Consider the following 21,501-nt stretch of genomic DNA (forward strand, 5'->3'; position numbering starts at 1 on the left):
CCCTGCTCATTCTTGACCGAATTTAATTCCAAACACTAGGAATTACGGAAAAAGAGACATAGAATATGTTCATTACTTTGTATAAAAGCAAAATGAATTTTTAAAAGATTATCGTGGAACACCGGGAAGGGTAAATCCACTACTTCATTCTTAATTGATTGTAACTCCATGAACAGCGGTTGATGGGAAGCCAAAAAAGTACGACAGAACACGCCAAAGTCGATTATTATTTAAGGAAAATATCGTGGAACGTATTACTGAAAAAATGGAGATTGAATGCATTCATTGATTCTTGCGAAATTTTAACCCCAAGCTTTAGGGATATTCATAATGCCATAAAGAAAATATACACTAAGTTTTGTCATAATCGAATAATTTTTACGTTGTTTATATTGGAAAATTGTCTTGCATGTACATGTGCAAACTTACAACATAGATTTGACCCCTTTCAATTGATGGATTGCAACACCAAACAATAAGGTTGAGTTGAGTTGATTTTGAGTTTAACGTCCCGTTCAGCAGCTAAGCTATATGAGACGTGGACCTACTGATTAACGTGGAATCCGAACCACATGAGCTCCCGCCGGGAATCGAACCCGGGCCTCCCACGCCAAAGGCGCGTATGCTAACCGCTTAGCCACGGATGAGCTCAAACAATAAGGTTATTTTTGCGAGTTGAAGAAAGGCATATATCAAATTTCGTTAAAATCGGGTAAGTTTTAGGTGAGTTTCATGAAACACGTGGACAGACACAAACTCGAATGATGGAAGATTCGCTAATGCTTGTTTCAATAGTAACATATGTCTTTGGTATGTTCTGGTGACAATATTGTTGTATCTATTCTCAAGCAATATATACATTTTAGACAGTCAGAAATGATTAAAAACACGCTTTACACGTGTCATAAAGGACTAAAAAAGATCATTGGAACAATTTCGAATTTTTCTTTTACTATGATGTTATGCATTGCTCATAGCAAGAGAACTAACAAATAATTAAAATTACCACAACTGATAAACAAATGTAAGGAAGGCAGTTGAGAAAATTCTTGAGTTCTGCCATATATCACATTAGTTTCTTTTAAATCTTTTGGACACTATGAATAAAATAAACTGATATTTAAAAAACTGAAATAAAGGTTACAACACATTATATGTATATAATATGTATGTGTTTCATCATGGCACTAAGTCTAATGTTATCATAGATTCCCCGCTAGTTTAGTGACTAGGCCACGCGTCCTTGATGCACGCGACCCCAAGATTGATCCCGGTAGGAAAGCATAATAGTAGTTCGGATTCCAGCGTAAACTATAGGTCTACGCGTAATATAGCCTCTGTGATTAAGTTCAACCAGCAGCATGACGCTACCAAATAACTCTTCTTTTATTCACTCCCCTTGTAATCATCCCTCTTCTTATCTGATAAAGTGCAGCGAAAGAGCTTACCAGCAATTTTTAATTTTATTTACGTTTGTGTGTTTAACAAATTATTGTAAGTAATTTGTTTCTCTATACTAAAAGAATACAATTTTTAAGGATGACCGCCAATGGCTTAAAAAAAGACCGATTTCAAAGAAACCTTCATAATTTTATTTCTATCTCTAAATGGTTACAGGCTATCTATTGTGTAACATGGAAAATTTTGTAGTTTCTTTTGTGCTACTGAACATAAGGACATTAACTTCGGTATACGGTGGTTTCATTTAACAAACAAAAACAATATATGTATCATGGAGGTACAGCAGGATGTACACGCATACTTGAGACATGGGTATATTTTGACATACAGTACATGAATGTTACACTTCCTTGTAGGAATGCATCACCTTCACTTCCACTATATTTAAAAATTCGAGGCCCGGAGAAATTTAACTATTATTACATGTTTCTTCTGAACTGCTGAACACAGACACAAAACAATGCACATGGGGTCTTTTTAATACATGAAATATGAATATATATAAAATTCCCATGCGCGACTTTGATATGGTGAACGTAGGGCAAAGAGACTGTGCTAGATTGAGAGATAATTTGGTGTGTATTCGAACTCGCATTAACAAGCTTTTCGAGCTGATTTCTGTAGTTTGAAATATTCGTCATTAATCTTATCTTACGGGCAATGGACAGACATACAGAAGTACAAACTACAAGCAGTGATAATAGTGAATATAGCAAGTAAAATAAAATGTTTTACACTCAACGCAATAATCCTAAGAACTAAGTAACGTTTTCAACGAACACGGTTTTCATAGTATTTTTTAAGTGAAGTGATGTATTTACTTAGAACTAATTTTATCGTTTTCCCTTCCCATATGTTTTTACGTTTTTAACAATTTTCCGACTTAAGCAATCTGGCGATGAGGACCGTGTGCCTTGAAGACGTTACTTCTCAGGATTATTGCGGTGAGTATGAAGCTTTTCATTTTACTTTTACATTGAACAAACATTTCAGCAAGTCCATATAAATCAAGTAAAACCTTTAACAACAACTTAAAGGCACTAGAGAGGAGAGAAGGGAGAAAATCTTGACACAAACCTAGGGTGGGGAGACCGACCAACTCTCCCATTTTTCACGAGAACTCCTGTATTGAATTTTTTTTTCTTTTTTTAAATCCCGGTTTCCGTACTGACCTATTTTTCCCGGATGTTTAACTAGCAATCAAGATTACGAAGTTCTGGTATTTCATATGGGGCTGAGAGGTAAACTATACCAAGTCACTTTTTGGCTGAAATTGAGTTATCATATTTTTTCTTACTTACATTAGTACGAGGGACACTAGGGAAGTTTTGAGATGTAGATAACTGGAACACAGGAAGTGAAAAATTTTTCTGTCAATAAACTATAGACGCAATTTAACAAAATATTGTCTTGAAAACACTTTTCCGCTTCTTCTGTGAGATTAAGATTTCATTACTTATACTACTTTACTTCTCAGCTCCAGAATATATATATACTGTATACCCAAAACCTAGCTTGAGATAGTTACTATGTTCCGAAAGTAATTCCAAAGGTCATAAGTTTTCACGACCCGAAAATTATGAATTCGAGACTAATTTTGGTCATTTTGGACATTTTTTTTTACCCCTTCTTACCCTCGGTTCGATGGAAGCTGAACTGGGACCTAAACGGCAGTGTCACTATTCATCTTGCTGACTCCAAAAACTATGGATTCGACATTATGTAACTATACATTTGACGCTAGGACCGCGAGATCTATAAGTGTTGCAAGAAAAATTTAGGTGAAAAGCCCTTAGTGTGTAGCAATTGTAACGTTAAGTATCATTGTGCGTGTCTTGACACATCGGACAGTTTGTACAAGGAAGTTGTTAGCTAAGCTACACAGCGGATTTGTGCTGTGTGGTGAGAGAGAACAAAACCGAAAAACTACTTCATATGAGAAACCAGAGGAGTCAGTTTGCAGAATGCTGAGCGAGATGAACGGATTTTGGGAACATATTTTGCAAGTAAGAGCAATAGGGAATGAAACTAACGAGGATGTAAACACAACCTGAAATGATCCAAGTAAAGAAACTTAAGGAAATAGAGCAACGTCTATTAACTTTAGATGCCAGGACGTCATCGCAATGATGACTTAAGAGTCTTCATCCCGGCGAAATTAAAATACCGCTAATTTTACACTAATTATGTGATATCTTCAAATAGATAAAAGATAATTGAAATATGGAACAAGAGCGCCCTAGACAATATTATTTTGCGTGAGGTACCGTTATCACAAGTCACCTAGTGGCTTTATGTTTTCAGCTGTTTAGAAACGCGAAAATAAATGCCGATTTTCAAAATGGCTTGAAATCGAAAGCAGATAAGTGAGTCATGATAACGGTTTCTCATGTAAAATGATATTGTCTAGGGCGCTCTTGTTCCACATTTCGATTATCTTTTATCTATTTGAAGATATCACATAATTAATGTAAAATTAGCGGTATTTTAATTTCGCCGGTATGAAGACTCTTAAATTAAATAAGTTGAGACTAGAGTTGCAAGCATTCACAGAGAAAAATAATCCGTTGACAGTTTAAAACAAGTATTCGTACTACTCCGACAAGAGATGGGAAAACAATTTACACAGTGAATCGAATGGAAGGAGAAGTAGTTGAGATCAAGAAGGAAGAAGAGGAAAATAAGAAGAAAATCGCTACCATTGAAAAAATGTTGAAGTGGTAACTGAGAGACAATCCACGTCTGACGCGAACAGAGAATCGTTAGTAAAACAAAATGAAAACAGGAAGAAAGAGACTGAAACAATGAAGATAAAATCAATAAATTCGAAGAGGAGATTAAGACGAAACTTCCAAGTTTGAGTAGAGAAGAGATAGAAGTAGTGAAGAAAAGAAGGGACAGTACACCTAAATCGCCCGACATTATCTTGTTAGATAAAAAACATATTTCTATACCTATAGGAACAAGTATAGCAACTGTCGGTAGCACGACTATTACTACTGTAACAAGTAGCGCCATATAGAAGGAACTTCGTCAGACCACCGAGGGTGAACTACGTCAAATGAATGAAGATGGGTTCTTCTGTAGAAACTTACCGAATCACAGCGGCTGAGATGGTGCTGATGCCGTGAAATGCACTGCCTAGTAACATGTCAATTAGTGGGATACTAACTTACATTACAACTGGCCTCCAAATCGTGGCACAAGCAATAGATCGCCAGGAAATGATCTCTGGTATAGTCCGAAACCTCGATATGAACCGTCCGACGAAGTTCAAAGTAATCGAACGCCAGAAGTGAAACCATTGCTACTTCCAGTACTTTGGAGATCATGCCTGTGTCATTTGCACCAGCAGCCTCCCAGCGAAGAATTAGGACACAACCATGTGATATGGGAGTCCAAGATTGAGAGGAAATGATTAGTATCCAAAGTTATTTATCTACTCCTACTAACTTAAACAAATCCCTGGTATGTCAGTAGGAACGACGTATTTCTTCTTTATGATAATTTCATATTCAACTGCGAGCTACAATTTTTCCCTTACGATGAAATTAAATCATCACAACATAAAGACTCTTTATGTAAATAGTTAAGGTTAAAACTTAATGATAAAATCAAGCCGATCCACGTTAAATTGCGTAAATCCGTCTTACTTGTGCAGAATATGAATAACAGCAGCTGGCTGTTGGTGCTTGTGCCGACTATGATGGAGGAAATACATAGTCGAGGCCACTTCAGCTAGAACATATGCTTGACCTTTTGTTGAGCATTATTTTACTGGAAGACTTGGAAACGAAATGTCATACAATCGGTCAAAAATTGTTTTCGTGTCCTGAAACCAAGTATACAAATAGAAAGTAATAAATTGAAGAATATAATCTTACTTCGAATTACGCTTATGAGAAGTTAGCCGTTGACCTAAAAGGTAAACTATCTCTCACCAAAGGTCATCAATATGTCCATTCGGAGATATATATTTGCGACGTGCTTCTTTTCACTGAAAAAATCTATCCAACAGTGATCGTCACTGATCAGGGTCCACAGTTTCTTTGTAACTTGTGGAAACAACATTGCAAAAGTATAAGTATCAAATATAGGCAGACAACCCCATACAATCCATAGGGTATCTGAGTCATCGAGAAACGTCACCGAGAACTGAATCGATTAATACGGCTATATTGTGATAAAAATCAGTTTGATTGGAGTCTATACCTCCAACCGATCTACGATTTGTTAAACAGTTCGGCAAATACTGTAACCAATCAAATATCATTAGAATTATTTCTCTCCCTCTCAGCAGTGGATACGTTCAAGAAAAATTATTCATGGCTAACAATGTTAATATCAATGGACTTCCACGACAGCGTTCTAGTTGTCCTTATTCCGGTCTTATGTACTACATAATTGATTCAAAAAGAATATATACTGTACAAAATTCAAACACAAAACCAGAATTAAATCATACAAAAAATCAAAAAAATTAATAAATATTCACATCACTGAAACCTAATTACTGTGTACAAGAGAAAGTGAAACCATAAACATATATATCAAATATTGCTGCACAGATTAATGGTATTCTTTGTGATGACCGTATATTCTCAAAATATGATCCGTAAGGAGTAATCTTTTGGTTTTACGAACTCATCTTTCAGTCCCGATAACTTTGGACATGTATCAATTTAAAATCCTATTTTATTAACTAAACTTCAGTTTTATTTCACTCATATTAACAAGGATATGACATCGCAGTTCAGTACGTTACGCAAAATGATCTATGAATCAGGAACGATAACTTCAGTATGCTCCATATTTATGTATTATGCTCATAGCAATGTCTAACATCTTAATTTTAATACTTGTGCTATATAAATCACTAGCATCAATTACCCGCTTCGCTGGGTTAAATTAAGAAAAACTAGTAATATGTTTCGTTAGTCAGTCACTGTTTACTATTAGCAAAGCGCTCCTTCATATTCGTCATTTTCGATAATTTTTATATATCCCCTTCACTCCCCACGTTGCGGGCCACGGCATCGGAAGTGTCATTGTTTATCTCAGCGACCCCGAAAAGTATGAGTTCGATACTGATATTGGTAATTTTGATTATATATATCCCCTCCCACAATTTTAGCGGGGCCCAATTTGAATTTAAATTGCATCAGAAGTGTCACTGTTCATCTTAGTGACCTCAAAAACTATAGATTCGACGCTAATATGGGTCATTTTCGATCATTTGTAAATGTCTTTCCCTCCTTTAAGTTACATCGTCAAAGTGATATGACAAAAACTATCTCAGGTTCGAACTTAATCTAGGTTGAAAATTTGATCGAGATCGGTCCGGTGGTTCAAGAGTTATTAAGTTTCATTTATTTTTATAGATTTATTCCTTCCCTCCCTCCTCCCCTAAGTTCTACAGTTAAAGTGATACGATAAAAATCACCTCAGGTCCGAACCTCATCTATGTTGAAAATTTGGTTAAGATCGGTTGGGTGGTTTAAGCATGATGAAGTTATAAAGACAGTCACTTTTATTTTTAATTTTTTGACATATATCTCGCCCTCCCCTTCGGTGTACTGTAAAAGTGAAATGAAGAAAGCATCCCAGGCCCATACTTATCTATGTTGAAAATTAGATCGAGATCGGTAGGGTGGTTCAAGAGTTATTAAGTTTTTTATTTTCATATATTTCCCCTTCTCCCCTCCCCTAACATCTACTGTCAAAATGAAATGATAAAAAACTTTTCAGGTTTGAACTTCATATGTTGAAAATTTGATTGAGATCGATCGGGTGGTTCAAAAGTAATTAATTCACGAACATAGTCACTTTTATTTTTATATTTATTGATTTTTGTATATCTCCCCCTCCCCATCGTTGCTCCGACAAAGTAAAATGATAAAAATCATCTCAGTCCCGAACCTCATCTACATAGAGAATTTGATCAAGATCAGTCGCGTGGTTCAAGAGTTATTAAGGTTTACTTATTTTTTCTATGTCTCCCTCCTCTCCCTCCCCTAAGTTGTACCGCCAAAGTAAATAGCTAAAAACACTCCCAGGCAGAACCGCATCTACGTTGAAAATTTGATGGTGATCGGTCGGGCGGATCAAGAGATTAAGAGACAAACATAGTCACTTTCAATTTTATAATATAGATCAATTTGATATGTAGCTTCTTTAGTTTGCCAAGAGATGGAATATGTTGTTACGAGTGAGAAAATTTTCAACACAAATGAGAGTCTATCTCAATTTAGTTTGAAATGTACTTAGCTCGTTCTGATATAGCCCCCCCCCCCCCTCGCAACTGTTATCTGGATTGTCATCTAACAGTAATGTCGGTCATTTTAGACATTTTGTTTCTCACCTTCATGATGATAGATGGGGCTGAACTTGAACTTTAACGGTATTGGAAGTGTGACTATTCATTTAAGCGACACCGAAAACTAGGGATTCGATACTAATATCGGTCGTTTCCGATTACTTTTCGTCATCCTATTCCCACTCCCCTAGGGGTGCTAACAGGAACTAAACATGGAGGCATCTGAAGTGTCACTATTCATCTCAGGAACCCCGAACACGAGGGATTCGACATTAATATAGATCATTTTTGATTTTCAAACTATGCTATGTATAAGTGTCGGAAGCCTAATAGATCAGCTTTTCCGTCTGTCTTTCAACACGTATGAGAGCAAAACTGGTAAGAGATACTGAGATGCAGTTTTTCGTACCGACTCAGCGTCCCAAGGATAGGTTCCATCTCCTCGGTTAATATCTCTATTCAAAACCAGGAGTCGTTCAAATTAACCATATTATGATGTAACGAAGTTGCACAAGAAAATATTCACTTTTGCCGTTGACTGTATATAGAAAGCAAAATAGGGAGTAAATGGTTCAACTGTGTATCAGTTGTCAGCTGATTGGTAACCTCCAACTCTTACAACAAATTCAACACTCTCGAAGTATAATTAGAGACTTTAAACTTAACTATGTACGGACTATTACCAAGCTCACTTATACGTGTCGTCTAAATTTCACACTGAATATTATTTCAGGCAGTACTTTATTCACTGACAATGTATAAGTTCACTTAAATTGTTTCACTTTGGTCCCAAGTTGGTTTAATGTGCAATTCCTTGTAGAATAATTGAAAGAATAACTGTTGGACAGTTTGCAGCACGTTTGTAAATTAGCGAAGGTGAAGCGTCATTTCTAGTTTCAACACGACGATATATTCTGCCATATGGCAATGACCGAATTTTATCTCACCAGACTTCTGTGAAGTTACTAGACAGAGCAAAGCAAAGACCTTTCACACACTAGAACAACTCAAGGCAGAAACTATCTTGAAAATTAAATGATGTTATACCTGCAATATCGAAATTTACGGCACAAACCGTGAAATGGTAATCTTCCTCATAGCCCTCCCCGTCGGTCTAGTGGCTAGCACGGAGGCTATTTGTGTATTTGGTTCTGGGTTCGATTCCCGATAGGCCAGCACTAAAAAATACTTTCACAATTATTCAATTTCATTAACCATGAGTCTCCTTTAGCCTAAAGAGGATAATCGTGGAACGTTGAAATAAATATTTCATTTTTTTTAAATCTTCCCGTATATAGATTAACTAAAAAATATATATGTATATACACTGTTTAATTGTGAATAACTCTCAAATGGAGTGAAACGTACGTTTCATTTTTGGTAGTGTTATAGTTGAATGTTCTGTTATTACATTCCAATGCGTGATGAAGAACTGAAATTAGTTTATGTGTTCAAAATGTTGCCTGTAAGCACTGGATGCCACCGAATGATGCAGGTACTGTCGACTGCAATATAACTAGTTCGATATCTGCACAGGAACGTTCGATGGCTGCTAGTACGTCATGCAATATATGAGGCTTTTGTCTATAAACAATGTTCTTGATAGTCTCCCACAACTGAAAGTCTAGAGGAGTGAAAACTCTGGAATGTGGGGATACTCGAGAAATCCTCTTCGATCTACCCGTCGTTCGTAAAATATTAGTAGCCAAGTTCTCTATCAGTAATTTAGTACTTTAAAGGGTACAACATTTAAGTTATATTAGACCGACAAAATATAAAGACAAAAATCAGACTAGGAAGTTTCCCTACAGTGGAAAACAATTCATCCTTCATTAATTTTTAGTAAAACTTTATTACAACTATACAATGAATTTAGCATTTAACAGGTTTGCTAAGTTTAGACTAGACTTTGATGACCAGTAACTGGGGACCAAAGGACTCTGAATTTGAAATGGTGGTTAACCTTGAGATCAGTTGGCACTTGAGATATTATGGTGTGAAGATTTTTTCCCCGAGATACTTTAACAAAGGAGACACTGACCAAAGCTTAAAACCTCTTTATTTTAAATTCTAATTTGTAACTGTTTCGGATATCTAGCATATCCTTCTTCAGACACTATCGAAAATAAATGAAAATATTGTGAAAGCATAAGAGAAGGACAAGAATCGTGCAGAGTGAAGAACACAGAAGAAGCCAAGGAATTGATAAGAAGAGAGAATCTTATTGCAGGCAGAAAACTTATGTTTAGTCTTGATGTTAAGGCTATGTTCCCGAGCCTTAGTAGAGAAGCAATAATAAGTGTCATAGAGGAAGAAATGGGTAGTAAAAGTATAAAAGGATGGACAAAAGAGAAAGTAGTTAAGGCTTTGAAGATGATATGGGAAAACAGTTATTGTATAATAGGGGAGAAAGTGGTAAAAATAAGAAAAGGAATCAGTATAGGTTCGAGGCTGAGCCCAGTACTGGCAGAAATAATTATGAACAAATGGGAGAAAAAGGTGAAAGAAGAAGGGGGTAAGAACTTGATCATGTTTTGTAGGTATGTGGATATTTATTTTTGATAGTGTCTGAAGAAGGATATGCTAGATATCGGAAACAGTTACAAATTATAATTTAAAATAAAGAGGTTTTAAGCTTTGGTCAGTGTCTCTTTTGTTAAAATAATCAATCCAAAGCCATGAATAGTCTTACTACCCGAGATACTGTGCATTAAGGTTGAATGATTTAAACCAAAATAATTTAAATCACGATTTAAATAAAATTATTTTTATTTTAAGTCTGTGAATTAAATGAAATGTATATTGATGAAACAAAAATAAAATGAAATATTTCTTAATATTCTGTAACATTAACCGAACATAAGTCTGAAACTCGCATCTTAATCTGTATGATGATAGGATCTTAATAATGCAAGCTAAGACAAAGTACATATATTGTTTCTTCAGATTACAGTTAATGGGTCAAGAATTTTGACCATGTACTTTAATAATTTCATATTGTACAGGAGGTTAGGAGAAAGCTTGAAACCATTTAACATTCAATACTCACAATTTTTAGTTCAGAATTATACATATAGCCCTTTTTCTTTTTACCGTAATCGAGTTTATATATATATATATTGGGTCGATCCATAACTTCGTGCGGTTCTTATATTTTATTTTTATTCTGCTATTCTACTCGAATTCAAATACAAATACAACATAGACATAACATTAACGTATTCTACGAGACTAACAATACATTGCATACACATTCAAAAACTTGCGCCATTTCCCGCATTGTTTGACGAGGATTCACATGAAGCAACTCATTCAAGCGATTTTCGTCAAAATCTGAAAGTTTTTCAGAACGTGGAACATCAGACAAATCAAACCGTCCTGCTCGAAAGTGGGAAAAATATTTCTGTGCTGTTCTTTTATCAAATGCTTCATTCTCGTTCACTGAACAAATTGTTCTCGCAGCTTCTGCTGCACTGGATCCTCGGTTAAACTCGAAGAGTAAAATGTAACGGAAATGATCACTTTTCTCAACTTGACATTCCCTACTAGTTTGTCTGAAAGATATACAATTATATGTTCACAATTAAGGAAACCTATGTTTCACAACGCACAAATTCCAAACTATGGTAAAACAACGGAATAACGATAAACAATCGCTTCACACCGCATTGTTGTTAACCCTATATATACAGTATGGCGCTAAATTCGTTGTACAAAAGCAGAGGAGTGATTCCTGAGAGTAAAAGAAACAAAAAAAGTTGCAATAAACATAGGGCGAAAACCCCATATACGTGTTATGGGCTGCCAAAAACATGAATGAATTTTAAGGGTTCATAGCACCAAAACTATGGGACCTACCGTAGTTGGGTCAAGACTTCACTTAGGAACTAGTGTGTGCTCTATCCAAAAATACATGTTTTAGAATCCTAAGGTACTCACGCAACAATTTTTACGGAGGTAGTTGGAGAGTACGGTATATCATAGGCCCGTAGTCAAACTCCCTCTATAAAAATTGTTGCGTGAGTACCTTAGGATTCTAAAACATGTATTTTTGGATAGAGCACATACTAGTTCTCTATCCAAAGTCTTGACCCGACTACAGTAGATCCCATAGTTTTGGAGCTATGAACCTTTAGAATTCATTTTTTCATGTTTTCGGCAGCCTATAACACGTAAACGACGGGGTTTTCGCCCCATGTTTATCGGAACTTTTTTGTTTGTTTTACTCTCAGGATTCACTCCTCTGCTTTTGTACAACGGATTTAGCGTCATACTGTATACATATATGTATAGGCCTGAACAGTTTCAAACGAATTTTTAAATACAGCACCTACCTCAAACGCAGTTTTATTATGTCACTTTGATTAAAATGATTATCCCCAAAGGGAAAGGAGATGAAAATTTGTGCCAAAAATAGTCTCTCTTAGGAGCCCTTCAAGTTAGAGAAATGAAACTTGGTATATGAACTCTTCATTTAAAATAATTGGACAGGTGTCCCTGCGTTTTCAAAAGTTCTATTTCTAGAGGGATGTGGGAAATTTCTATAACATTTTCCTCCATATTCAAATAGACTCGTTTCTCTCATAATCATGGGGAAAAGTCCGAACCGATTGAAATGAATATTCGAATGTAGCTCTTGTATTAAGCCAATTTTTATCATCTCGCTTTCATCAAAAAGTGTATTCTAAAGGAGACTGAAGAGGGAGTTTCAAATATAGTCCAATAATAGAGTATTTCACGAGCCGCTCACGTTTAGAAAATGAAACTTCATATATAACTTCTGCGTGCTCCAGCGTTTCAGAAACTTCTGCTTCTTAGGTAGAACGAGAGGGACGGGGGAGAGTAATTTATGTTATTCTCAATACCTAAGAGTAAGATCGACGTTGTCTGTTTCATCATAACAGAGAAACGGCTAAACCGTTTGGATGAACTTTTAAACATAATGAGCACTTGACTCAAGTATCTTATCACTTTCACCAAACTGTTTAAAATGGATTTTTAAACATAACCTGGGTTGAGCTGGATATTTATCACTAGTTCTACACTTGAACTGAAATGCATATTCTAAGAAAAGGGGGAAGGGGAATAGCTTTTTCACAAACAATAACGGCCGCACTGTTTGAAGGATTCTTTGAAGATAGTTGACACTTGGATCGAGTTAGATTTTTTACCTTTTCATTTCAAATATGCATTCTAAGATGGAAGAAAAGGGTTGAACTTTCATATATTTGCCCCATGCTAAGAATGGGTATTTCAGGTAGCTGTTAATACTATACATAGGAAGAAAATTATATTTGAAAAGAAAACGGCATTCTTGATTACAAAGAGCCTACTACTAAAATATCTTACATATTATGGTATTATTTTTGCCTTAGTGTATGCAGATAACTTTAAATCAATTATTGATATTCATACACAATTCATACTGATATACATGTTTACATTGAATTAATTTTACAACTTTAAAGCAAAAGATACCAATATTCATGTTGATGAAAGAGGTATGGGTATTTTATTCAATTTACACACACACACATATATATATATATATATGTATATATACGATCAGAAAATGTTACACAGTTACTATTAATATATATTTGGTGCTTTGGTCAGTTTTAATTTATTAATACTGTGGATTTTCCAAAGCTATAACGAAAAAGATACAAATGGGTATATATATATATATATATAAAACTTTTGAAAATATATACTAGCTGTGCAACGCAACGCAGAATTTCTACAGCTTGCAGGGTGGTAGCATATCTTAAACGTGATATTTTCCTTTGGTTCTTTACTTGTGATGCTTTGAAAAATACAATTAGATTATCATAATTATCTTTCTTTCGTCCAATTAATGTAAAGTGAATTCTGAGGATTGCTGTGATCGTCCACTCTTATGTTGGGAGAACAATAATCTATTGCTACTGAGTAATTGCCACATGCGAGAAACACCTTGGAAAAAACTAACAAATATCAGGAAACACTCTATTTCGTTTTTGTTCAAACGTCACATAATGAAGAAACCTAAAATGTGTGTATTTACCAATTAAAAAGAAATATAATTTAAATTGTATTCTGTTCTTTAAAAAACTCAGGTACAAATGGTTTAAATAAAAAACATTCGATATATTTTTTAAAAAAATCAATAAAAATTATTTTCTTGAAAGAAAAAAAAACTGTGATTTTTCTCAACTATGCTGTACATACAATTTTTGATTGGACTTAAGTAAAATAATAAAAAAAAAGTCTAAATCGCAACTTTGATGGACAACAACTAGAGAATCACAAACCTGACACCATGTTTCATGTGTATAATAAGCTTATAAAGCATCATTTCAAATTTGATGAAGATCCTTCATCTCTAAATGGAAATGAGTGATTTTGTTTCTCTTTCTTTCGAAAATCTAACTAAACACCCCAAATTTGATGGTCAATCATTTTGGAACCAAAGTTTTCTATCTGAGTATGTTACTTACAATGCGGGTAGATCTTGTCGAGCTCAGTAGGTATATGAAAATATTGCGACGTGTTGATTTTTCGTTCTTGACTTATTATGCATCAAATTTAGGATTTAGTCAAAACATAAGTCCAAACCCTCAACTTTGATGGCCAATAACTCAGGAATTGAAGATTTACACAACATAATATTTTGAAAGTGTACTACGATCGTGAAGGTCTACCATCATCCCAAATTTGCTCAAGATCAAATGGGTTTCATCTACTATCTGTGTTCTTTTTTCTTTCTTTAAGAGGAAATAAAAGTCAAATGACGGACGAAAATAAACCGTATTAAGTTCAAGTACTGAGTACAACATGGGCTCCATATTACTACTACTAACCCAACTCTCCGTTTGATTCGATAGGATGATATATAGACTCAAAAACTAAAAATACTAAAAAGTTGTAAAAATAATGAAGAAAGCACAGTTATAATGTTGTTGTTTGCAGACATGTTTGAGGAAAAACATACATGGGAAACATTTCACAAATTATAACCTCGTACATTTTCTCAAGCAAAACCAACTTTGTGTAAAAATAGGAAAACTCAAATGTAAACGGTTTACCATGAACGTACATGAAATAATTTGGGAGGTCATCATAACCTACAAATTTACTCGGCCTTACTTATTTTTCCGAGTGTCATTTAAGCACTAAACCTTCGTACATAGCATGAAGGCCATAGTATATCTTTCCTCATGCTAACTGACTTCATAATGATAGCACTTGTCCCTTTCCGAGACATTTCTTAATACATTTAAATTTTACGTAAATTTATGATCTAATAAAATAACACCCTCCCTTCCTTTTCTCTTTCTACTTAACCATAGGTAACACGTGTTTGGACTCTGCCTTGCAAACGAGGGTTGAGAGAGAGATTCAATATGCACTTCCATTTGCTGTAATCGCACCTCAGATAACGACACAGACTCTGAGAGAGGAATTCCCTGACTATGACTACGCAAGTCGCCAGGAAAAATAGGTAAACTTACACATTTCTTACCAGGAACTTTTAAATGGATAAAAGGATATAGAAGTAATTATTTTTGTAACTTGAAGAGATACGATTTTCTCAGAATGAAACGGCACATTACTCAAATTGGCCCATTGTCCTAAATTTCTGCACGGAAGAAATGTAAGTAGGTGTATCGACTGAACCTCATCCCTGTGCTAACACCTATCACATTTCGTTCGTTTAAAAATATAAATTAATAACTTATGTTATAAAGTTCTCCGCACATGTAGCACAATTGCTCTTAATGTTAATAATTGTGCTTCTGGCAGCTGCCCACATCCATCCGCGACGAGATGTGTTTCCTATAGTGCAAATTTGTAAGTGAACGACAAACACAAAGAACCCCTCATCTGATCCTGCCGATCTCTACGTTTTATATTTTTTCTTTTATTTAAATTTTAGAACAGCGGCTGTATTTCTACAGCGATTAGTCAAAAGACTAATTTTTACGTAATTCAATTATCACCCACTAGTGTTCTAAGAAACTAGATGCTAGAAACTGAAAATAACTACACTGTATCCAAAGAAAGACTGGTATACTTGATAAGGCATCATTTTGTGGAAACTTCTCATATGTTGTGTAATTAAACACATGGCAATGAATCTCAATTCTCTCCAGACAATTCAATCAGACCTCAATTACAAATCACGTTTCATGTAGAAGAAAGTTTAAAGTTTTGGTATGTTTACGGTACCTTTTACAAGAATAATTTGTAATGTGATAAGAGATTACTTTTACGAAACTAACGATTTCGTATGTAAAATAAGTTTCTAAGATACTTAGCAGTTAATAATTGAAAGCTACTCAACGTAAACTATGTATTTATTCAGAATAATATATATATATATATATATATATGGACTAGAAAAAAATGAACCACTATAGCTAAGCACACAAAAATGTCAACATGGAAAAACTTTATTCGCAATTAAAGAAGTTCCCGAATTCAAAGCTTATTATATCATACTTTATGTATATACATTATAGTTACTTACTTATTATGAACGTAAAATCGAACTACAGGGCTGAATAGGCACACTGCTGCCGTAACCGTGGTAACAAGTAATTGTAATGTAAGCAAGCTGTAGACTTTCCTGAGAAATCCTGTGAAAAATAATAAAAAAAATCAACACATAAAAGCGTATAAAGTATACACATAGGATCATCTTGAACAATAATTTTAAAAAAGGAAAAAAATATTTACAGAATTTACCTCTATTCCTTTCAGTTTCATTAGGGGTAAGAAAAGTGAAGATAGAATAAACTTACAAACAACGAACAATGTGTAGCTGAGTAGGAAGTGGCAGTCAGCACTTGACGGCAGAAAAACGAGTGAACCAACTGGAGAAATACTTTAAGACTTGAACTACTTCAGGTCTTGATATATTGAAACTTCACGTATTTCGGGAGTAAAATATACTCTAAAACGGATATTTAGTTAGTTCCATGATACACATTAACACTAACACACTAATACTTTCTGTGTAATTTAGATAGTTTAGCGACATTTCACCTTGTTCAAGAAATGACTGAATTTTCACTAATAAGACAAATAAACGTGCACTCGTAAAAGCAAACTTGTAGAATCTTCGGCTCAAATCCATAACAATTTTAATTAATTACATACTCACACAGGATGTAAGGTTATCAGTTAAATAATAATGGCGTAAAAACTGTATAGTTTTAGTTTGTGGTGATGCAGTTTGCAAGTTATACACTACGGAAGCAATGTGTTTCGTATGTGAACGTTTTTTTTTTTTTGGGGGGGGGAAGGGGGGACCAGAAAAGGTGTTCGTAATTTCAAAGTTTGCAACAAATTAGATAGGTCATTTTACCTTCAATCAGATTTGTTTTATTCCTAGAAGTACTGGAACAAAATATGAATATTTTAAGGGTCATTCCACTGACATAGTTCAGTGCTCTTCAATAATCTGGCAACTGGAATTGTTCCCTTCCCTTTAGGTTTTCTTGATTTAAATATTAATATATAATCACTCAATTGTTTAACATAAATTAGTAGCCATTCGTAAATGTTCGCATTTCTGTGGAAAATTATCATATATTATTGGACTCTTCGAAGATCTCTCACATATGTCACCTGCCAATCGAAAGATTGTCCAAAGCTGAAAAATACGCACATTTGCTTTTGGTACTGTCCGCTATGCATATTGGTACCTTATACTATGTGGACACGTAAGTAGTAACGAAATTCAGTAAATATTAACTAAGGTAATTCATTTCGTAGTCCTTAGGGTTATGTTTGATGTTACAAGCTTTAGAACCTCTTTCAAGTAGAGATGATTCATAGCACATCATGCAACTATATTCCTTGTCTTTTACTAAGTCTTTGTCTAGGTACAAAGTACTAATCTAACTCATTTCACTTTCTAGGCCAATGCTTTAAGATAAACAACTTTAAATAATTTCCTCACTATCACTCACCTAACATATGTGATCTACGAAAATTAACCACTTATCGAACACAATTTCATCGTTAAATAAAAGTTTCACCTATAAATTCCACATCGTGGGACCCCTATTGTAAATGTGTACCAAAAATGTAAAGGGATTCATTGCGTTAAGCTTCGCCTGCTAATGAACAGAAGTAATTGTTAAAAAATTACAAATCTCGTACGAAATCACTGCATGTACAGTCAAGAAAGAAAGTACTCTTCAGTTGGCATAATTATTTTCTTAATAACTCAACGATAAATTAACCCTTACAGAATCGAGCTTGGCAAGTTATCAAATTTTAACTATCCTATGAATGACAAGAAAAAGATTCAAATTAATTAATTCATTTGCTCCCGAGTTATTATTGGCAAAAGAAAATTTGTCAACTCTCAAATACTTTCTTTTCCGTGTATACTACGTAGGTTACCATACAAGGGAATTCGTTGGATGTTGCAGTACTGGGTGCAAAATGATTTTAGGAGGGCTAAGTATAAAACACTAACAAAGTCGTGCTAACTTGTCTTCAAAAATCACGACTGCTAACAGTCAGGGCAGGAGCGGAACAGGCGTGTCAGTGATGGTGGGTATACACACAAACAAGGATACTGAAGGAGCACTTCATACGGCATAAAAACACGTCTTGCGTGTCGTACAGCTTTACAACATTTCTATGATAACTTCGTACACTGCCTTCACATAGCACTTACCTTAGTAGGCTATGTTTGTTTACATACTTGTGCAATCTGTACTAGGACATCGTGCACAATAGTTTACTTTTTGCACTGACAATCGAGCACGATCGAAAAATGTTCCCTTTGTTGCCGCATTTTCCCACTAACATTTAAGACCATTTATTCTTGAACTACATTTAAAAATATAACTTTTTTCATATCTTTCACGTCTTTTCTACATTTTTGGCATTGAGTTCCTACTTGCATTAATCCATGTCTTTCGCATAATTTCAGCAATTTCCCTCATTCTTCGTATTTATCTGCACACAACTAAACACTACTACATTACAGCCCGCACAGATATTCGCCATTTTCTAATTATACTCTCTCCACAATGGGGTAACCTTTGGTCGTAATGTCAGTCATAGCAAAATAGATTTGTCTTCACTATCACTATTATTCATTAATATATACTAATTTCTACCCCTTTCTCACTCTTATCAGACCATATAAGAACCATACTCAAAATGGTTCCTGGTAAATTTTGCATATTTCCAGTTGTCGCGGCGGGGCTTAACGAAACTTAACACAATGTAAATACCTTCAAAACTTAGAACAGGCCATTATGAATATCTGTGGAAAGTAGCGCGAGAAACTACTTTCATCGGTTAAGTTAATCGCAATGTAACTGGCAGCCTCTAAAGTTAAAGTGTTAAAGTTCTATTTTATGGGACCATAGAATGACATTTCTAAAAAAGAATACACAGGGCGATTCATCGGGTTTCAGAGCACTTTTTATTTGCAAGTATACGACGTACAAAGAAGGTGATACATGAAAAGATACATACACTCACGAAGTTTCTGATATATTATACAAATGTTCAATGTGTGCGCCCTTGGTCACTCGGCTGCTTCAATGCAGTTTGTTAAGACATGATTCGTAACGATAAAGCTGTCTGACAGCAAAGGATTGAGTACAAGGGGAAAATAGTGTTACCGCTAACCTCGCTTACGCACATAACCAACGTCGTTAACGAGACCGTTTCCTTACGACGCAATCCCCACCAGTCTTGAATTACTCAAACTCGATTACATACTTTTAATGAACAACTAGCACACGTAAGTTCATGTTTTTGGCACTACTTTGTATTTCACACTGTATTTAAAGCATGATGGTTAAGTCCCTCTAGAGTGAATCTGCACTTAGGAACGTAAATTTGTGTTCACTTGAGCAGATCGCTCTACCAAATTGAAAGTTATAGGGAAAATTCGATTTAAAACATTTTTTGTAAAGGAATAAGTGTGTGAATATAAGTAATTTCTATCAGTGCATAGCATATTGAAATGAATTTTAAATGGTAGTGAAAGTGCAACTAGTATTTACTGAAGCGGAATATAATTTACGTGGAGGAACTTAACCTAACCTAAAAATGTAAATAATGTCAAAATTTGATACAACCGTCTGTTCGAGTAATACCGCAACTTACTAAAAGGAACAATTTAAAAGGTACTTGGAGTACATTTCTTGATGGAAGTACATAAATCATGAAATTTCAGTATTGTCCATAAAACAGGACATAAAAAAAATGTTTAATTCATTGATATCCTATCTGCGCAGCCACCTTGTTTCTCTTTCAAGAATTGGTTTGTATTCTGCATAATTTTATAAATTAGTAATCTTTGGACTGACACTTCTTTAGTTTTTATATTAAATGTTCTGCTGTTAAAAACAGTACGATTTAGGAAATGTACACATTTAATTTCACTGTTCAGATGACATTTTAAAGTGGTTGAGGATGTGCGTTTATTTGGGCAAAATTATATGCAAGGTCTATCCCACAACTACTTACCCATACGTATGTAAACATTTGCTTGTGCGACATTGTTTCTATATGCAATATCATTTACTATAGAAGAGGAACCGCTTTTTGAAGTACCAGATTCAATATCAATATCACCAAGCATCAACGGTACAGACGCCATCTTTATACGTGACAATTACCACGCAGTGTTGCCAACTGCTAAACAGAGAAAAAGGATAAATAAAACATCGAAAATGGCTGCAAAAGGCTAATCTTCATGAACAAAAATAAAATAAATAAAATCATTGTACTGATTAAGAATAGTGCGTCATAAAAATTATAAATCACGGTTAAAGTGAGTGAGTGCATAAGAAGATTGTGTAGGATATCAAATTCCACTGTCGGGTGAATTTTTCACAGTGTAGAAAACCAGTATTTCATGTTTATAAGTGTAATGTTATAAGTGTAAAACTATTACAAAGGCAAAAGAAAGGTTAAAATGAATGGGTGCATAAGATGACTATGTAACATTCTAATTTCCATCAACAGAGTATCCGCTATAAAGAAATAAAAAGAAACACAAATCTCCGGGTGTAGATGGAATTCCGGCTGAGATAATTTTAGCTGGAGGCGAAAAATTGTGGAACAAGATACACAAACTCATTCTCCTTATCTGGAACAAGGAAGAATTGTCACAAGAGTGGAAAGAATCAATCATTGTTCCAATTCACAAGAAAGGCGACAAAACTGACTGTAATAATTATCGAGGTATTTCTCTTCTGTCAACATCCTATAAAATGCTTTCAAATATTCTATTAACAAGATTGACCCCATACGCAGATGAAATTATTGGAGATTATCAGTGCGGATTTAGACTAAATCGATCAACTATCGACCAAATATTTACCATTCGCCAAATACTCGAAAAAAAGTGTGAATACAATAACCCGGTACATCAACAATTTATTGATTTTAGAAAGGCGTACGACTCGGTTCGGAGAGAAACATTATACAACGTTCTTACAGAACTTGGAATACCAAGAAAGCTAACTAGATTAATTAAGATATGTTTAAATGAATCCCAAAGTAAAGTCCGGATAGGAAAATTTTTGTCCACGACCTTTCACGTCCAAACTGGCCTGAAACAAGGAGATGCGTTGTCGCCATTATTATTAAACTTTGTTCTGGAATACGCTATAAGGAAAATAAAAGATAGCAACCAGGGCCTAGAGTTGAATGGTATTCACCACGTTATGGCGTATGCTGATGATGTAAATTTA

General features: G+C 34.8%; 1 protein-coding gene across 1 annotated transcript in view; it reads right to left on the minus strand.

Moving 5' to 3' along the window:
- The window catches only part of LOC145688181 (protein lifeguard 4-like), a 76,673-nt gene extending 56,245 nt beyond the window's left edge, over nucleotides 1-20,428 (minus strand). Inside the window, exons 1-2 of the mRNA XM_081762040.1 lie at nucleotides 20,270-20,428; nucleotides 16,290-16,398 (exon numbers count right to left, since the gene is read on the minus strand). Coding sequence (XP_081618166.1) covers nucleotides 16,290-16,398; nucleotides 20,270-20,402 — 242 coding nt within the window. The 5' untranslated portion in view covers nucleotides 20,403-20,428. The remainder of the gene's footprint in view (nucleotides 1-16,289; nucleotides 16,399-20,269) is intronic.
- Between the last annotated feature and the right edge of the window lie 1,073 nt (nucleotides 20,429-21,501).

This window comes from Thermobia domestica, chromosome 6 (genome assembly GCF_964235325.1).
Source record: "Thermobia domestica chromosome 6, izTheDome1.hap1.1, whole genome shotgun sequence".
In the NCBI taxonomy this organism is placed as follows: domain Eukaryota; kingdom Metazoa; phylum Arthropoda; class Insecta; order Zygentoma; family Lepismatidae; genus Thermobia; species Thermobia domestica.